We start from the raw sequence: 17,083 nt of genomic DNA, 5'->3' as shown, positions 1-17,083 counted from the left end.
CAGTTTAAATTTGATATAATTATTTTTTATGTATATTTTTAAAATTTCTCAAATTCTCTTTTAAAATTTTTTTATTTTATTATATATTAAAAAATTATTATAAATTGAAATCATCATCATATTTGTGCATTGTTTGGGCTTAAATATAGTAAATATTAGTTTTAGATATTACATTGTATGTTTTTTTTAGTTCTATTAAAGTTTTAAAAATCTTTTGATTTTCAAGGGTTTTTTTTTTTTAAGTCATGTGCTCAGCTCCTAAAATTTATCATGAAATTTTGATGGAGGTTAATATAAACACAAAATTTTAATTAAATAAATTTAATTTATAAATAAATTTTAATTTTAATTATAATTATGATTTTACGGCTGTTTTAAAGACTTGTTTAGATTCTAGTTGAAGGCCGGCAAAATGCAGTTAAATCAACTTTTTCGCTCAACAATCAATCATGTTTCAATAACATGATCTGGTACAATTGAATCTTTGGCCCGCGTTGAAACTTCAGTGGCGAATTGGACAAAAGGCGTTCAGTGGATCATTGATGGACTCCTTTATCCTCGTTAAAAATTTTTTATCACCATTACATCTTTAAATGAGTTTTTGTTTGCTAAAATCCCAACATCTGTTTCTTTATAAATTATTTTAATCTAAAATAATATTTTACTATTTATTAAATAAAATTTTAAAGATTTTAAATGTTAAATAAGATTAACATATACATTAAAATAATTTTCAAATATCTAATAACAAAAGTATTATTTGATATAAAAATAATTTTATTAAATTCTAATTTATTAACAAAAATATTATTTGATATAAAACAATTTTCATAATTTTTAATTATTTAATAATTTAAAAAATATCAAATATATATTATAAAATTTATTATATATAAACTTTAATTTAATATTTTTAATAAATATTTTCTTTTGTCGTAACATTTTACTTCATTGTTATTATTATATTTATATCTAAATATATATCTCATTATTAATTTTAAGCTTAACATTATAATATTTAATTTCATCAATAATTAATCTTACTACTATCATTATAATAAATTTCATCAAAATTAATTTTATCTTCATCCAAATGTACCTTAAATATGATAAAATTACAAGATAATTTTAAAGGAACTTGGTGCGATTGGTAGTCAATTGTGATGGAGAAAAGTCACTTCTCATTTTGCATTATCATTTTATAAGTTTTACGTATTTTTTTTGACTCGAATAAAAATTATTTTAATTAAAAATAAAAATTTGTTTTAAAATAATATACAGTGAATCATCTTTTTGTCTGATTTGGGCAATATTTTGAAAAGTGTCCTGGTTTCCACTGAGCCCCAAAGAAAATGGTTTCGGCCTTGTTTTGAAAGAATGGGATATCGAAACCTAAAAGCCCAAATCGCAATCTAATAAAAATAAAAACTTTCTTTCGCCAATCTTCCCTCTAAGCGGCGCCTCTCTTCCCCACGCTGCTGACGACAGAACCTGCACCTTCGCTCTCCCTTCGCCGTGCCTAGCGACCTCACCGGACGCTGCCTCTGTGCCATCTTCCATCTTCCGCGCGCCTCTTTCTTCCCTTCGGTGTCGGTCTCTGTCATTGTGAGTTGCAGCCATGTACGGAGGGGGTGAGTAGGAAGAAACTTGAGCCTCTTTTTGCTTTTTGTTTGTTTTCTACTGTGATGGTTTACTTGTTTCTTAAATCTCACAAAATAAGTCATAGTGCATTGTAATATGTACAGACGAAGTATCGGCTATAGTGATAGACTTAGGGTCTCACACTTGCAAAGCTGGTTATGCTGGCGAAGATGCTCCCAAGGCTGTATTTCCTTCTGTAAGCCAAGTCCAAGCCTCTTTCTTTCTAATTTTCTGCATTTCGGTTTTCGACCTACCCACATGATTCTTATTTGTTCATGCTCATCTTCATTTTCTCATCTTCATTTTCTTCACTTATTTGTTTGTTAAGGTTGTGGGGTCCATTGATCAAATGGATGCAGATGATGACAACGACAACAATGATTCTAAGACTAGTAACAATAATGTTGATTCCAACAAACCCAAGGGAAAACGTAGATTGTATGTAGGATCTCAAGCCTTGGGTTTTCGCCGAGACCATATGGAGGTCTGGTCCATGCTTGATGCTGCTGACTTTACCATACTAGTTCATTTGTTTATTTTCTATTTATCTATTTTGCCATATTAGTTGGTTAACAGCTGCTTGCTTTCCTCAGGTGCTGTCTCCCCTAAAGGATGGGGTTGTTGTTGATTGGGAAATTGTTGACAGCATATGGGATCATGCTTTCAAGGAGTGTTTACTCATTGATCCTAAAGAACATCCAATGCTACTTGCTGAGCCTTCTTTTAACACTCAACAACAGAGGGAGAGGTCAAAATTTCTTTGTACTCGAGCTTAATTAATTTTCTTTGCTTTTCTTTTTTTTTAATCCGAAAATATTGTGTTTGATTTTGATAAAATCTAACAGGACAGTGGAAATCATGTTTGAAAAGTACAAAGTTCCTGCTTTGTTTCTGGCCAAGAATGCGGTATTACTGTTATACCTATTCCATCTCTTTCTGTTTTGTAATTGGTTTCTGATTGGAATACTTTTCAATGCCAGGTTCTTACATCTTTTGCATCAGGACGTGCTACCTCTGTTGTTGTTGATAGGTAGGGTTTATATTCTTAATTTTTGGTTCATTTACAATTTGCCTGAACTAGAGAGTGAGCTTGCTTGAGAATCAAGGTCAAGAAATTCACTTTAAAGCTCTGTCTGATATTACTGTAATGAAATCCTACTTCAAACCTTACCATTCCTTTCTTTTGATTTCCCTTGGACTGGTATACAGCTGTCAATATTTGTCTGGCAAAAGGTTGAATATAGAACATTGGGAGGTTACATATAAGAGTAACAAATCACATTCAAAATAAATGGTAAACATTAGGAAAATGGGCAAACCTCGGAAGATTACTTAATTTTGAAGGACACTGAATTATGAGTATCTGAGTTATGTGGATAAGCTGCGTTTGTCTACTTTTTTTTTTTTTTTTTTTTAAATGGAGTAAAGCAGTACATTCACTTGTCTTATACTGGCTGTACAATTTTCCCTGCTTTCTTATACTAACATGTTTTTATGTATAATTACTAACTATTTTAGTGGTGGAGGATCAACTACAGTTGCCCCAGTACATGATGGTTATGTTCTTCAAAAGGTATTTTTTTTTTCCAGAACAAGGAAAATGGATTGATTTCCCATTAATGTAATTCTTTTATTTATTTACATTTTCATCTATATGCTAAACTATTATTTGAGTATTGCTAATAAAGAAACTGAAATGGTGGTTCTGCCATCTTGATCTGCATGTATCGTTACCACCATTTTGATACATTGCTTCACTGATTGCTTTATCCAAAATTTTTCAATGCTTTATCCAAAAATTTTCAATGTTTTCATTTTATCTGCAATCAGAATTAGTTTGATAAGGAATAAAATTTTTACTTTGAGTTTTGTACTTTTGCTGTGGCTATTGGATACTTTGTGGGACATTTTGAACTTGAATGGTGTTTCTGAGAAACTAGTGTAAAGTTTTTTCCTTGTGAATTCAGGATTTCGCAATACTTTAGTAGCTATGTTGAGTTGCAAATTCCTTTGATTAAAAAATTTATAACTGTGCCTAGAATATGCACGATAGCTTTATGAATTGATTATTGCACCCGTTCACTTTTTATGCCAAGTAATGTTTTGCTGGAAAAGCAAAATTCTGCAATGTGCTATTCTGAAAATGAAGTTTCTGTTGAATGAAACTCTATTTCTGTGATCTTTATGCATTTCATTGATTACTTAATTTTTTTGTCTCAACGTTAGCTTTTTCCAGATTGATGATGCATCTTTTCTGTTTCTACCCTTTCCCTTGTTATCTTTTTTAGGCAGTGTCTTCTTCTCCTATTGGAGGAGAATTTCTTACTGATTGCTTGATGAAAAGCTTGGAAAGCAAAGGTATTGTGGTAAGTGATGGTGTATACGAGTTCTTTCTTTGAAAGCTAAGTAATTGATGAGATTTTGTGTATCGTTTTTCATTTATTTGATTTAAAATATTTTCTTTACTGATGTTTGTAGATAAAACCAAGGTACTCTTTTAAGAGAAAGGAAATACAACCAGGGGTATATCAGGTATTTTGTAATGTCACTGGATCTTATTTGAGGTTTATGCCAGTAATTGCTTTTGTTTCTCGAATTTCATGCATTGTTATAATCCCAAAATTTCCACCCATTATTTTTTCAAATTTACATATTCTTTTCCCTCGTATTGCCGTACATTTGACAAGTCTGCTTGCTGGCCCAAGATAGAACAGTCTTTTTTTCACTTTGTTTTGTTCCAACGAGATAGGTTGAGGTGGAGAGTGGGATGGTTTTGTTTTGGTGTGGTACTGCCTGGGGCTTTATTGTGACAGATGGTTGAGGTGGAGGAGTTGGTGGTAGTCAATGCTTCAAAGTTGGGATGTGAAAGAAAGGGAGAAATGTGATAAGAGAACAGCAAGTTTGTCTAAATATTGAATTCAAGGAGTTGTTAAAAGAATAAACCTTATTAAAAAAATCCTTTTCAATGTAATAATCTATACTTATAAATTTCGAAAGAGAAAAAACTTAAATGAAAAACCTTAAGGTTGCAATGGCAATTGTTCTTCGATTTATTTGGTTGTTGTCAGGCTTCTTAACCTCAAAAAAGAAAAATGAGCTTTCTTTTGGGACCTTTTCACATTTCTTAGTGCATCTGATCAGTTTTGAGAGGGCTGAGAGTTATTCTTCCTGGGGATTTTGGACTCATTGTGAAATCCTTGATGGCTGCTTGATTGTGGCAAGTGGATATTGCATTCTCCCTTTTGTTTGTGCAATTTAGAAATGTGCAACCTATTGAACTGAAAAAATATATAAATATTAAGTAGCACTGAGTAGTAGTTAAAAAAATAGACCCTGATTAAACTGCCCTTCCTTTTCTTTTTGTTATGGTAGGAAAAAAATACCTTACATAAAAAATATTCAGTACAATTGTAACTTAAATCTCAAAAGAGAAGGTGAACAAACTTTAAAAAAAATTTGCAATATATTGGAGAATCATGCATGTCTTATTCTTATTTTTAATTGATTTGCCCAGTTTGAAGGCTTCTCTTGAAGCTGCAATGTTCTCTAACTGAAATTTACTCTGGCTGCTGCTTCACTTTTTCTTGTTCCTATTAATTTCTACTCAATTACATACATTGCATTCTGACAGTTCTCTTTAATTTTGTTTTGGGATCTCAGACTGTAGATATTGATTTTCCAAATACAGCAGAATCCTACAAGCTTTACTCCCAGGTCTTTATTTTATCATCATTACCCCTTTCCAAATGCACAAGTTTGTTCCCCTAATTCCTGTTGCTTATCTTTTTACAACAGAGGGTAATTGCAAGTGATATAAAGGAATGTGTGTGTCGAGCTCCAGATACTCCATATGATGGTTTGTGTTCTTTCTTCAGTTTCTTTTTTGCTTGTCCAGTCTTGCAACTGTTTACTTTTTCATCCTATTATATGTAGTTTAAGTTTGTTATGTTCATAATCATAGAAACTGCCTTCAAGAATATCTCAACGATCCTTGTTTGCTATAATTGAATCCTACCAATGATGTTAAAATCTCTTATTACATTGTTGATGTTATTGGTTGATTGTACAGTTTATGATTGGCTTTTTTCTTTGTAGAAAGTGCATATTCAAATATCCCAATGACCCCATATGAGCTTCCTGATGGCCAGTAAGTTCCTTACAAGTTTATTAGCAAGGTTTTGTTATTTCATAATTAGGTTGCTTTAGCTTTGTTTGCTATGCATCCTTGATTTGTTGTGTTATAAACAGCTAGTTGCTTCCTTTATTTGGCATTGTTGCACTGAGCATTCACCAGGCAACTTGTAGTATAACAACTGCTTTGTTTAACCCCGTTTAGCTACAACATAATTGTCTTGTGGTCTCATTTCTCACATTTGTCATTAATAATATTTACTGATTCTGTATTGTCTGTTATGTTAATTCAGGACAATTGAAATTGGTGCTGATAGATTCAAGATCCCTGATGTTCTGTTTAACCCATCTTTGGCTCAGGTGGGTAGCCTGCAGACTTTGTAGGCTCCTAGATTCATTTGTTTTCTTTCATACTGTTTGTGCCCTTTTCAGTTTTTCTTAAAATTTATTTTTTATCCATGTTTTGCTTTGGGTATTAGCATGTGATATAGGAAAAGAAGGGGAAAGAGTATGAAAATGGAGATAAGAGAAAATAAGAGATAGGATTAAATTAGGGGTAGATAAGTATAAAGTGGGCAAGAAATAGAAGAAGCAGGAGAGCAAACCTGATGCCATGACTCAGTTGTTACTTGTTTAGGGTTTTAGAGAATAAGGAGACTAAGAAGATAATAGAGGGTTTTACAGGGTTTTAGAGAATAGGGAGATTAAGAAGATAAGAGAATGAAAGTTAGTTACATTCAAGGAATTATTGAAATACAACTATCTTGCAACTATCATGCAAAAGTGCAAAAAATACAAAATTCCAAAGTATTCCTAGTCAATAGATTAATAATTGACATCATCATTAGTATTCCTAGCCAATAGATTAATAACTGACATCACTATCTTCCTTGTGTTCACCCATTCTGTTGTCAGCTTTCAACTCATCTCTCGCTATTTCTTGCTCATTTTTTGCCATAGTCTCTGCCACTCTTTTCCATCAAGCTAATCACGATACCCTCCCCTTGACCAAATCCTTGTCCCCAAGGATCAAAACATGGAAACTGTGACTTCAATACTGAGTTGAGTGACAGTCTTATTGTGTTTCTTAACCATTTGTTTATCAATCACAGTAGCAGGATATACAAGCGGTTGCCCAGAACTACCTTGTTTCCTAACTTCTTTTTTAACAAACTGACATGATCACTGATTCTTTTTTATTTTTTGCCATAGTCTCTCCCACTCTTTTCCATCAAGCTAATCACAATACTCTTCCCTTCACCAGATCCTTGTCCTAAGGATCAAAATCTGGAAACTGTGATTTCAATACTGTATAGTCTTCCCAGGTTGCATTATTAGGCCTTAAATTGGACCATACCACCAGGAATTGAGTGACAGCCTTAATGTTTCTCTTAAACATTTGTTTATCAATCATAGCAATAGCCCATCCTCATTAGTTGGGAACTACTTTGTTTCCTAACTTCTTTTTTAACAAATTGACATGAAACATTGGATGAATCTTAGTAATTGCAATTTATAAGCTACTGACCCAACCTTGGCTAATATAGGATATGGACCATAATATCTGGATGAAAGTTTTAAACTCTTTTGAAGGGAACAGAGGTTTGTTTATGGGGCTGGAGTTTTAAATACACTTCATCTCCTAGAACTCTCTTTCGTTTCTTTTCTTGTCAGCATACAATTTCTGTTGAGCTTTATTCAACTAATCAACCATCAACCTACTGACTTGTTTTCTATCTTTCAGTAACTCATCAACCATCAACCTACTGACTTGTTCTCTTATCTTTCAGTAACTCATCAACCATCAACCTACTGACTTATTCTCTATCTTTCAGTAACTCTTCTGCATTTGCCACTCTTGTTTGACTACTTGCATCCCATGCTAAGGCTGGTGGTTTATAAACATATAAAGCCTAAAATGGAGACATTCCCAGAGAAGTGTGATAGATTGTATTATACCACCATTCAGGGCAGCCATTGAACCCAACTCTTAGGCTTGAGAAAACACATACACTGTAAATATTGCTCCAAACACTGATTAACCCTCTTTGTTTGCCTATCAGATTCTGGATGGTAAGTTGTACTCAGATGAACTGTGGTTCCTAATAATTTCATCAACTCTTGCCAAAATAAACTAGCGATTAGCAAATCTTGGTGTCCCATGTAGTTTATGAACCTGGTTGAGATGTATTGTAGTGATTTCCATAGTTGTAAAAGGATGGGACAAAGGAAGGTGAATTTATCCACTATCACTATAAACAGCTAAATTTTTGAGATAAAGGGCAACCTTTCAACAAAATCTATGCTGATTACATCCCAGCTGCAAAAGACTAAGATAAGGAACATGCTCATCTTTGTTCCTTTTACAAGTATCACACTGTTGGATATATTCACCGACTTGTTTCTTCATCCCAGGCCAACAAAAATTTAGTTTAAGTCTGTGGTAGGTGGCTTGAATTCTTAATGCCCCTTTTGAGGTGAGCCATGTAAGGCTTGCAAAATTTTCTTCCTTAACTGCCCGCTATTACCTATATATACTTTCCCTTTAAATTTCAAAACTCCATTGCTGAATGAATAGAAGCCTTCATTTGCTCTTGTGCCACTGCATCACCATTATAGCTTACTCGATCCCCTTCACCTAGTCTGGTATAAGTGTAGTTGATTGCAGGCTATAGCTTTGTGCTTCCTCCTTATGTTGCTTGGTGGGGCATTTGCTATCATATTCATCTTGCCCTTTTTATATTGTATAGAGTAATCCAGCCCAATTAATTTGGTTACTCCTTTTTTTTGAATAGTGGTGGTAAACTTCTGCTTAAGTATATGTTTTAAGGCTTCATGATCTGTCTTAATAATGAACGGTTTTTCTTCTAAGTGGTGTCTCCACTTGTATACTGCCATTGCATGGCTAGATACTCCTTTTTATTTTCATAAATAGGAAGGTCTCTGTGTCTAATGCCTAGAACCTTGCTTAAGTAAGCTATTGGCTTTCCATCTTGGGATCAAACAGCTCCAATACCATTGTTGCTTTCATCAATTTCTAATATAAAAGGTTTATTGAAATCAGGCAATGCCAGGACAGGGGCAGAACACATGGCCTCCTTGAGTTGATTGAATATTGATACTGCTGCAGGTGTCCGCTTGAACCCATTCTTTTTAAGCATATATGTGAGTGGCTTACTGATCTCCTGATAGCTTTTTATGAACTTCCTGTAATATCCAGTCAATACAAGAAATCCCCTCAAAGACTTAAGGCTTTTAGGCTGTGGCCAGTTTTGCATTGCTTTTACTGTAGATACCCCTTCAACTGATATAATATGCCCCAAATAGTCAACCTACCTTTAACTAAGGAAACACTTGCTTCTTTTTGCATAGAGTCTGTTTTTTCTCAGTGTTTCAAATACAATGTTTAAATGTTCTGCATGTTCTCTCAAGTTAGAACTATAAACAAGAATATCATCAAAAATTGTCAACAGGAATTTTCTCAAGTAACGAGCAAATATATGATTTATGAGAAATTGAAAGGTTGTAGGTGCATTGGTAACTTCAAATGGCCATTACCTTAAATTCTTAATGGCCATGATAAGTTCTGAAGGCTATCTTGTGAATGTCATCTTCTTTCACCCTTATCTGCCAGTATCCTGATCTGAGGTCTATTTTTAGAAGTAGTGGGCTCCTTTTAGCTCATCCTTCCACTATAGGTATAGGGAATTTATTTTTCACTCTCACTGCCATCCTTATTCTTGACTAACAAACATGGAGAAGCAAAGGGCTTTGGTTGTTTTGTATGATAGAGGAAGACAACATTTTTGCTATTTGTCCTTCAATCTCATTCTTCTGATAATAGTTGAATCTGTAGGGTCTTAGTTAACAGGTTGAGAGCCTGCACTCTCTCTTGTGGTAATCCTGTAGGCTCCATGAATATGTCCTTATAGCAAGCTATTATTGGCTCAAGCACAATTGGTGTTTCCACATCATCACACTCCCCACTAATCATTTACATTTCACCCAGCATCTCAGGATCCTTGTAAGCTAGCTTCTGCAAATTTATCTCAAAAATAAAAATAAGCTTCAGGTTAGCTTTACTATGACCACCTTTTAATGTAACTTTTTGCCTTTTTTTGAAACTCAATAACATGTCATTGAAATCAAATACAAGAGGACTATATTTTCTCATTCAATCGACTCCAAGCACCATGTCACTACCCCTAGTGCTGAAACTTTTAGATCGTTAGTAAATTTATGCCCTTGCATTATCCATTCAAGTTGTTTACATTTGGCTGTACTTTGTAATCTCTCACCATCAACCACAGTTACAGCCAACCACAGTTATAGCCAACATATTAGTACACCTCAACTCCACCCCATCCTTAGACAATTTGGGAGTCACAAAACTATTAGTACTCCCGTTGTCTATAAGTATATTCAAAGGTTTTCTCTTGACATTCCTTTTCATCCTTAGCGTGTTTTACCCAGTGCTATATGTTAGAGCATTGATAGAGATTTCCAAATTACCATCTTCTTCGTCTACTTCATTGTGAATATTCTGACCATTTTCAATTGGTTTCACATCATCACCATGATGGAGTTCAACTGTTTGTTCTTGCAAATGTGTTTAGGAAAGAATTTTTCACCACATTTAAAACATAGGTTTTGCAATCTTCTCTGCTCCAGGAGAGTTTGCTTTTGTGTAGTTGATGTTATTATGGGTGACCTTTTGTGATTGGGACCTGGGGTTATAAGGGTTCTTGAAAAGAGTATAGGTGCAATTGGTTGAGTTGGGTTTTGTAGGTGGTTTGTTTCTTTTGTATTCAACTTTCAATGCAAGTTGGTGTAACTTAGCTTGCCTATAGATTGCTGCCAAAGTCAGAGGGTCACTAGCCTTAACTCATGGTGTGAGATCTTCCTTTAGGCCACATATAAAATCGGATACAAAATATAATTCGTCCAAATGGGGATTATTCTGAAGCTTAAATGGCCTGAGCTTTTCATATTCTTCCATTGTGGTCTTTTGAGTTAGCTTGTTGAATTCCTCAATCACATCCGAACAGGTCTCGTCACAAGATCTCTGGCAGAGATCATTAGAAAACTTATGCCATGTAAATTTTGATTTCTGCATCAAGTATCCATCAAACCAGATTTCTGCTGTACCAATTCAACATATAGCAGCTATTTCCATTTTCCGATGATTTGATACTCCAAAAATGGTGAAGTACTTTTGATATTTTCTTAGCCATCCTCTATGATTCTCACTTTTGAATAATGAAAGTTCGATTTTTGGCCATGTGTTAAAAGTATTTAACCCTAGTGGAGGGGTAGTTAGTTACATGTTAAGGTTTGTTTGCCACGCTATTATGTATATTACTAAGGTTACTTGTTTTGCTGAAGTTTTGGTAATAACCCTAGATCATCAGGCCTATAACTAAACTTACTATGTTCATAAATAACAGTTAGGATTCTATCCTCCCTTCTAGTTTGCACCAAATGAGAACTGCTAACATGTTCCTTTCCTTTTGGATCTGGCTGGGTTAGAGATTCTCCTTTTGCAGCAAGGATTCCAGCATCTTGGTCAAGCTGTTGTGATTCTCAGCAATCTTGATTTCCAACTCCTTTTAATCTTCCCATTAGCTTTGAAATGGAGGTCTGTGTTGTCTTCGTGTTCTCCAATTGCCTCAAGATGTTTTGGACCTGTTCATGTAAGGTATTCAACTGAGTTCCTTCAACCATGGAGAGTGGTTTCCTACTCTTTCCCAGGATCGCAACCGCAACCTGACTCTGTTTGTGACGACTCAGTTGTGATTTGGTAGGGTTTTAGAGAATAGGAGACTAGGAAGAAAACAGAGGAGAATTGAGAGGAGAAAATATCTTTTCCATTCATGAAAGTCAGTTATAGCCAAGGAATTATTTAAATACAACTATCGTGCAACTGTCATGCAAAGTGCAAAAAATACTAAATTTCAGAGTATTCCTAGTCAATAGACTAATAACTGACACCACCATCTTTCTTCTCATATTCACCCATTTTGTTGTCAGCTTTTAACTCATTTCTTAGTGATTCCTGCTCATTCTTTGCCATAGTTTCTGCCATAGTCTTGCTTATGTAACATTTGCTATTTTCCATCAAGCTCATTACACTCGAAAGACCCAAGGTGGACAGAAAAATCTCAAACTCAATCAAAATTTCAATAATTCATAATTCAATGCCTTCTAGAAATTGAAATCACATCGGTACATATAGCTAAATCTCAAACTCTAATTTAAATGCCACATACCAATATAACTCTAAAGCCCTAATACTTAGAAAATAAGTGTAACACTAACTAATTAAAAATAGCCTACATAATCTAAGAAATCCTATATCTAGTTTTGTCTACAATTAAACTCTTAAAATATAATAAATAACAAAAAATATCTTTAGGATTTTAATCCATAAGCATTTCTTTCCATTATGCTTCATCAGCATGTTTCTTGTCAATTGATGTTCTTTTAAGCATGTCTTGAGTCTGCAGTGTCCAAAAGATATATGCATTCTGCATTTTGTCGATGGCAACGATAAAATCCCTTTTCTTGTCAATTTTTAACGTATTTATTATGGATTTATGTAATGTATGTGGTTTCGAATTTGCAATTTTTTCTGTTTTGTTTGATTGGTAAGATTCTTAATTCTTATGTTTGTATTCATGAAATCCATAGGAATCATTTGCTGTAACTTGGTTGGTCTAGTGTTCTTATTCCTCTGGAAATTATAAACAACTTGGAAGCTTTTGTATCCTTGTTGAATAAGTTGGTTGATAGATGTGTGGAATGTGTTTGTGGAATTGTTGCTTTATGAGCTTGAAAGTATAAACCACTCAGAAGCCATCATATATGCATTTCAAAATTCTCGGAAGCTTTTTTATCTTTGTTGAATATGTTGGTTGATGGACATGTGGAATGTGTTCGTGGAATTGTTGCTTTATGAGCATGAAATTATAAACCACTCGGAAGCTATCATATATACATTTCAAAATTTTATTGATTCATTGATATCATCCTTCTATAACTTCATTACTACTTCTGTTTCTGAGCTGTCATGTAATTCATGAATGTTAGGCAATCAAATTGTTGGAGTTTTATGTAGTTTATTTAACTGTTTTGCATGCATAACTAGTCTATATTTTTTCATTAATAATAAGATTTTCTGTGTGCATGTTGATATCATTTCTGATTTCCTGTTTGTTGTTAGACAATTCCTGGAATGGATAATTTTGCTGACATTTCTCCATCTGTTCGTGGTTTGCCACAAATGGTATGTTAATTTATGTTCATGCATTGGCCTTTAAATATCAATCTCTCTCTCGTAATTTTACAAGGATTAGTTAATTAATCATTACTCTATCATTGCAGGTCATAGAAAGCATTAATAGATGCGATGTGGACATTCGGAAAGAATTGTTTGGCAGTATACTGGTAAAGTCAATCACACCTAAGCAACCCTTTACTCCATGCCTGGATTATTTTGCTGATCTCCTGTTTTTTTTTTTTTTTTTTTTTTTTTAATATTATAATCCAAAATAAGTAGATTATTCATGTTTGGTGAGTGGATGAAATTTATGTTTATATTAATAATCTAGTTGATAAGCATGAGTTACTTTTTAACTCCATAGATCTTTTTCATAACTGATATCATCACTTCTGTTCTCCATAATATTGCAGCTTGCTGGTGGCACAGCATCAATGCAACAGTTGAAAGAACGTCTTGAGAAAGACTTGCTGGAGGTATTCTTTTTTTTTTTTTTTTTTGCTTATGCACAATGTTACTTTTTGGACTCTCTTTATGACCCTAAAGCTTAATTTCATGTTTTTGTGTCTATAGTTCTTTTGTACTAGTAGTTTTTGATGGTTTGACATAATCCATGAAAACTTGATCTCATATCATCATAGTTTCATTAATAATGGTTTTGTGACCCTCAATTCTACCCTAAAATGTTTTTTCATTGTTTTAATAGAAAAAAAGGAAAGGTTCATTGTTTTAATAGAAAAAAAGAAAGTTCATTGTATCATGAGTAAGAAGCTCAAATGCAGAAGACAAATATGGAATGATATGGTGATATGGCAATTTTTAAAAGCTAGGATATGGATATAGCGGGATAAAATAATAATATATATGTATGTGTGTGTGCGCATGTGCATGTGTGCAATTTAATTAATTTAATTAGACATGCCATAAAAAGTCTTTTAAAATAAGTAAAATTAATATAAACAATTTGTGTTATAGTGAGTTATCAAGAAATTTTGTTGTTTTGCAAATGTTTGTGTAACAGAAGTGAATAGCTTTCATTTTGCTCTCCAAGGAAACTAAAACCGAATGCTAATATAGGGCCTGTGCCTGATGAGCTTAAAAATATATCCAGCCCAATTTAGATGCCCTAAGTTATTTTTACTGTTACAAGCTTCCATCTTCTCTTCCTGACACAACTGCCTTGCCTTATTCTCTTTCCAATCCAGTTACTTCCCTCTTGTGTTTCATCCCTCTATCATCTTCTTTGATTTTAGACTTGGATCAACATTATGGGAGGAAAATGAAGAAACCCATTGCGACACCCAACTAGTCTTTCTTCTTTCCCCTACTTTCTTCTATTCCTTTGCAAAGTAGTCTCGTATGCATGTCTGACTAATTAATATAATTATTTATATTTTGTCACCGTGTCCAACCACATAGAATATGTATCCTGCTATATTTGAGGTGTATCCATCGGATATGACCCTGGTATGAAAGCTCTTGCAATTTGTTCTTGTTTCATAGACAATGGGGTTGATCACTTTCGCTGTCACACACATGCAACGCATGCAGACCTACATGCAATTGCTAAAATTCACGCAGAATGGGATTAATGGGCCTTGAAATTGAAATTAGTTGTAAAATAATTTTTGTGGACAAATAATTCTCATGTTGAATGCAGAAGAGGGATTATTTGAGGTTAGCTCTGCAATTTGGTAGAATAAACTTAAATTTTGGCAATGAAATATCTCTATCCTTGTATGTCAATATGCAGGAGTCTCCTCAAGCTGCTAGAGTTAAAGTATTGGCAAGTGGAAATGCAACAGAAAGAAGATTCAGGTTGGTTGTGGTTTGATTTTATCTTTCTGTTTTTAAATTTGTTCTTTTTTTTTTTTTTTTGCTTCTACTTGTTTTACTTTATCAGTATTTTTCTTGACAGTTTGTATTCTTTTCTAGTCCAGAGAAATGTTTTTTTTTTTTGAACCATCAGCCATTTTCCTTGTTGCTGGGTTTATTACTTTGTTCTGTGTGAACTCACTTCTATCAAGTTCTGTAAATTCTTTTGTGCAGGTCAGGTAAATGTGTCATTAAATAATGATTGTAGCTTAGTGCATAACATAGGATACTCATTGATTTAGCAAACAAGCATGATTGTATCTCATCAGTGAGTTTAAGTTAATTGGCTATGGAAAGTCTGAATTGGATGATAATTTATATGTTGCCGTTGTTAGAATCTTAGGAGACTTGTACCTTAATGGTGATCATGTACTCCTTAGTAATGCAAGAACTGGTAACCACTTTCTGACACTTGATGTGGCCATCAGTATGATTTTAACTCAGAAACCAATGTGCTGTTTGAAGGATTTAGCGAGTAGGAAGATGAATAAGATTTGATTTTTGTGGTTCATGTTGAGTGGAGATGGTCAAGAAGATAAACTGGGTACTCCAGGAACCAAACATGCTATAAAAATATTATGCGAGTGCAGTCACCATTATCTTTGCAAGGGGTAAGACTAAGTTAATAAACCTTAAAAAGGGAGAATGATAAAGTGCTGTAGCTGACTATTAATTGGATGAGTTGAAATACTGGCTAGGGGAGCTATTGTGAAGATGCTGTGAGGATTTATAGAGAACGGAAAGTGAACAGAGGCAAAAAAAGAAAGGAAAAAAAGGAAAAAGAATTGAAGGCTTGAAGCTATAAGATGAGTGATTAAAATCGATAGTGATTTACCATCTATTGATTAGCATTGCCAAAATAAACATAATTTTATCCATTCATTGCCAGATTATAAGAACTTTATTCCTTGTCTAGTTTGCTTTATTAGCATATACTAGTGTAAATTTTTTAAAAACAATTTTTGTTTGTCTTGCTTTTATTAATTGCTGCTAACATGTATAAAACAGTGTTTGGATAGGAGGGAGTATATTGGCATCTCTTGGTTCATTCCAGCAAATGTGGTTCTCCAAGTCTGAGTAAACTTCCAAGTTTCACATTCTGATCTCTTTTGGACAATTGCTTCTTTTTTTTTACATGTTTCAGATGCATATTATGAAGTTTTGTTTCCTTATTCTTATCAAGACTAGTTCTGGCAAATACATAACAGTTTTATCTTTAAGTACTTAATTTTAAGTGTGTGCATCTGACAGGTATGAAGAGCATGGAGCTTCATATATACAAAGAAAATGTCCTTAAGATGAGGATGATAGGCTGCATTTCATGTCATGGTAAAGTCAGTGGTTAGGAGTAAACAAAATCCTTTGCTTCTCCATTGTGCTAATAAGCTCTTTTTCATCTCTTCTAGGTATGAGATCTGTTTTGGATCCCAAGTAGGCCCATCTGTGCTAACACTTTTTTGGATTGATGTCGCTTGTAGGTCAATGTAAGATATTCTACTTACTAAACAACACATTAGCTTACACTGTAACATTATCATCATACCGTTCTTAATGCTCCTATTCTTTGTTAAGTTGTTTAATCCTGTAGCACCAGTGACCCTCTTTACTTTTATGAGAGGAGCGAATGTATTGCATGAACTTGTTCGAATTCAAATCACTTAAAGAGCGTAATATCTATTATTATTGCCGTCTCCCTTGTTGGTGCTGCATTCATGGTTATCAGCACGTATGGTTTTTCTTTTATTTATTTATTTTTTCATATTCTGTTAATATTTGGTTTTGGTTGTAACTTGTATATGTGGAAACTAAATGTATATTAAAAAATTGCTTATTTAAATTATACAAGAATCTTAGGTTTATATATAACTAACTAGGGTTTAAATTAGGAAACTAAATCTTCTTTAATTCTAAGGATACAAATACTTAATTATAGATATACAAATATAAATATACAGATTACAAGATTACAATCAGCTATAAATAAGTGTTTTTTCATATTTTCTCTCAAGCTGATGAATATGTGTTTTTCATTCTCAGCTTGAAAATAATTTTTTGAAATGTTGTACTGCTGAAACCTTTAGTCAACACATCTGCAAGTTGACCTTTGGTTGATATATAAAGTGTACAAATCAACCCATTGTTTGGTTTCTCTTTTAT

The 17,083-nt window shown here is 33.5% G+C and overlaps 1 protein-coding gene across 3 annotated transcripts; it reads left to right on the top strand.

Annotated features, from left to right (window-relative positions):
• The first annotated feature begins 1,446 nt into the window (after positions 1-1,446).
• Positions 1,447-16,617, top strand: LOC111284589 (actin-related protein 4-like). 3 transcript variants are annotated; one of them, XR_016342832.1, is made up of 20 exons: positions 1,447-1,631; positions 1,746-1,837; positions 1,970-2,125; positions 2,235-2,389; positions 2,487-2,547; positions 2,622-2,671; positions 3,160-3,214; positions 3,930-4,007; positions 4,120-4,173; positions 5,302-5,355; positions 5,437-5,497; positions 5,737-5,788; positions 6,066-6,132; positions 12,995-13,057; positions 13,156-13,218; positions 13,465-13,527; positions 14,805-14,869; positions 15,935-16,015; positions 16,178-16,255; positions 16,405-16,506. XR_016342832.1 is itself a non-coding variant. In XM_022873327.2 (20 exons), exons 1-19 carry the CDS (start codon positions 1,619-1,621, stop codon positions 16,221-16,223), a joined length of 1,317 nt encoding a protein of 438 aa, XP_022729062.1. In that variant the 5' UTR covers positions 1,447-1,618; the 3' UTR covers positions 16,224-16,255; positions 16,405-16,617. The 3 variants fall into 3 exon arrangements, 2 of the variants coding, with proteins under 2 accessions (XP_022729062.1, XP_022729061.1); XM_022873327.2 differs by having other exon boundaries at positions 15,935-16,003; positions 16,405-16,617; XM_022873326.2 differs by having other exon boundaries at positions 15,935-16,003; positions 16,333-16,617.
• Positions 16,618-17,083: the final 466 nt, after the last annotated feature.

The sequence above is a fragment of the Durio zibethinus genome, chromosome 6 (assembly GCF_047325235.1).
Source record: "Durio zibethinus cultivar Kanyao isolate XHJ-2024 chromosome 6, ASM4732523v1, whole genome shotgun sequence".
NCBI lineage: Eukaryota > Viridiplantae > Streptophyta > Magnoliopsida > Malvales > Malvaceae > Durio > Durio zibethinus.
This window is presented reverse-complemented; position numbering and strand designations above follow the sequence as displayed.

Coding starts and splice junctions, on each gene's coding strand:
- LOC111284589 (XM_022873327.2), top strand. Junction 2,548..2,621: donor TGTTTCTGGCCAAGAATGCG/GTATTACTGTTA, acceptor TTTCAATGCCAG/GTTCTTACATCTTTTGCATC. Junction 5,789..6,065: donor TATGAGCTTCCTGATGGCCA/GTAAGTTCCTTA, acceptor ATGTTAATTCAG/GACAATTGAAATTGGTGCTG.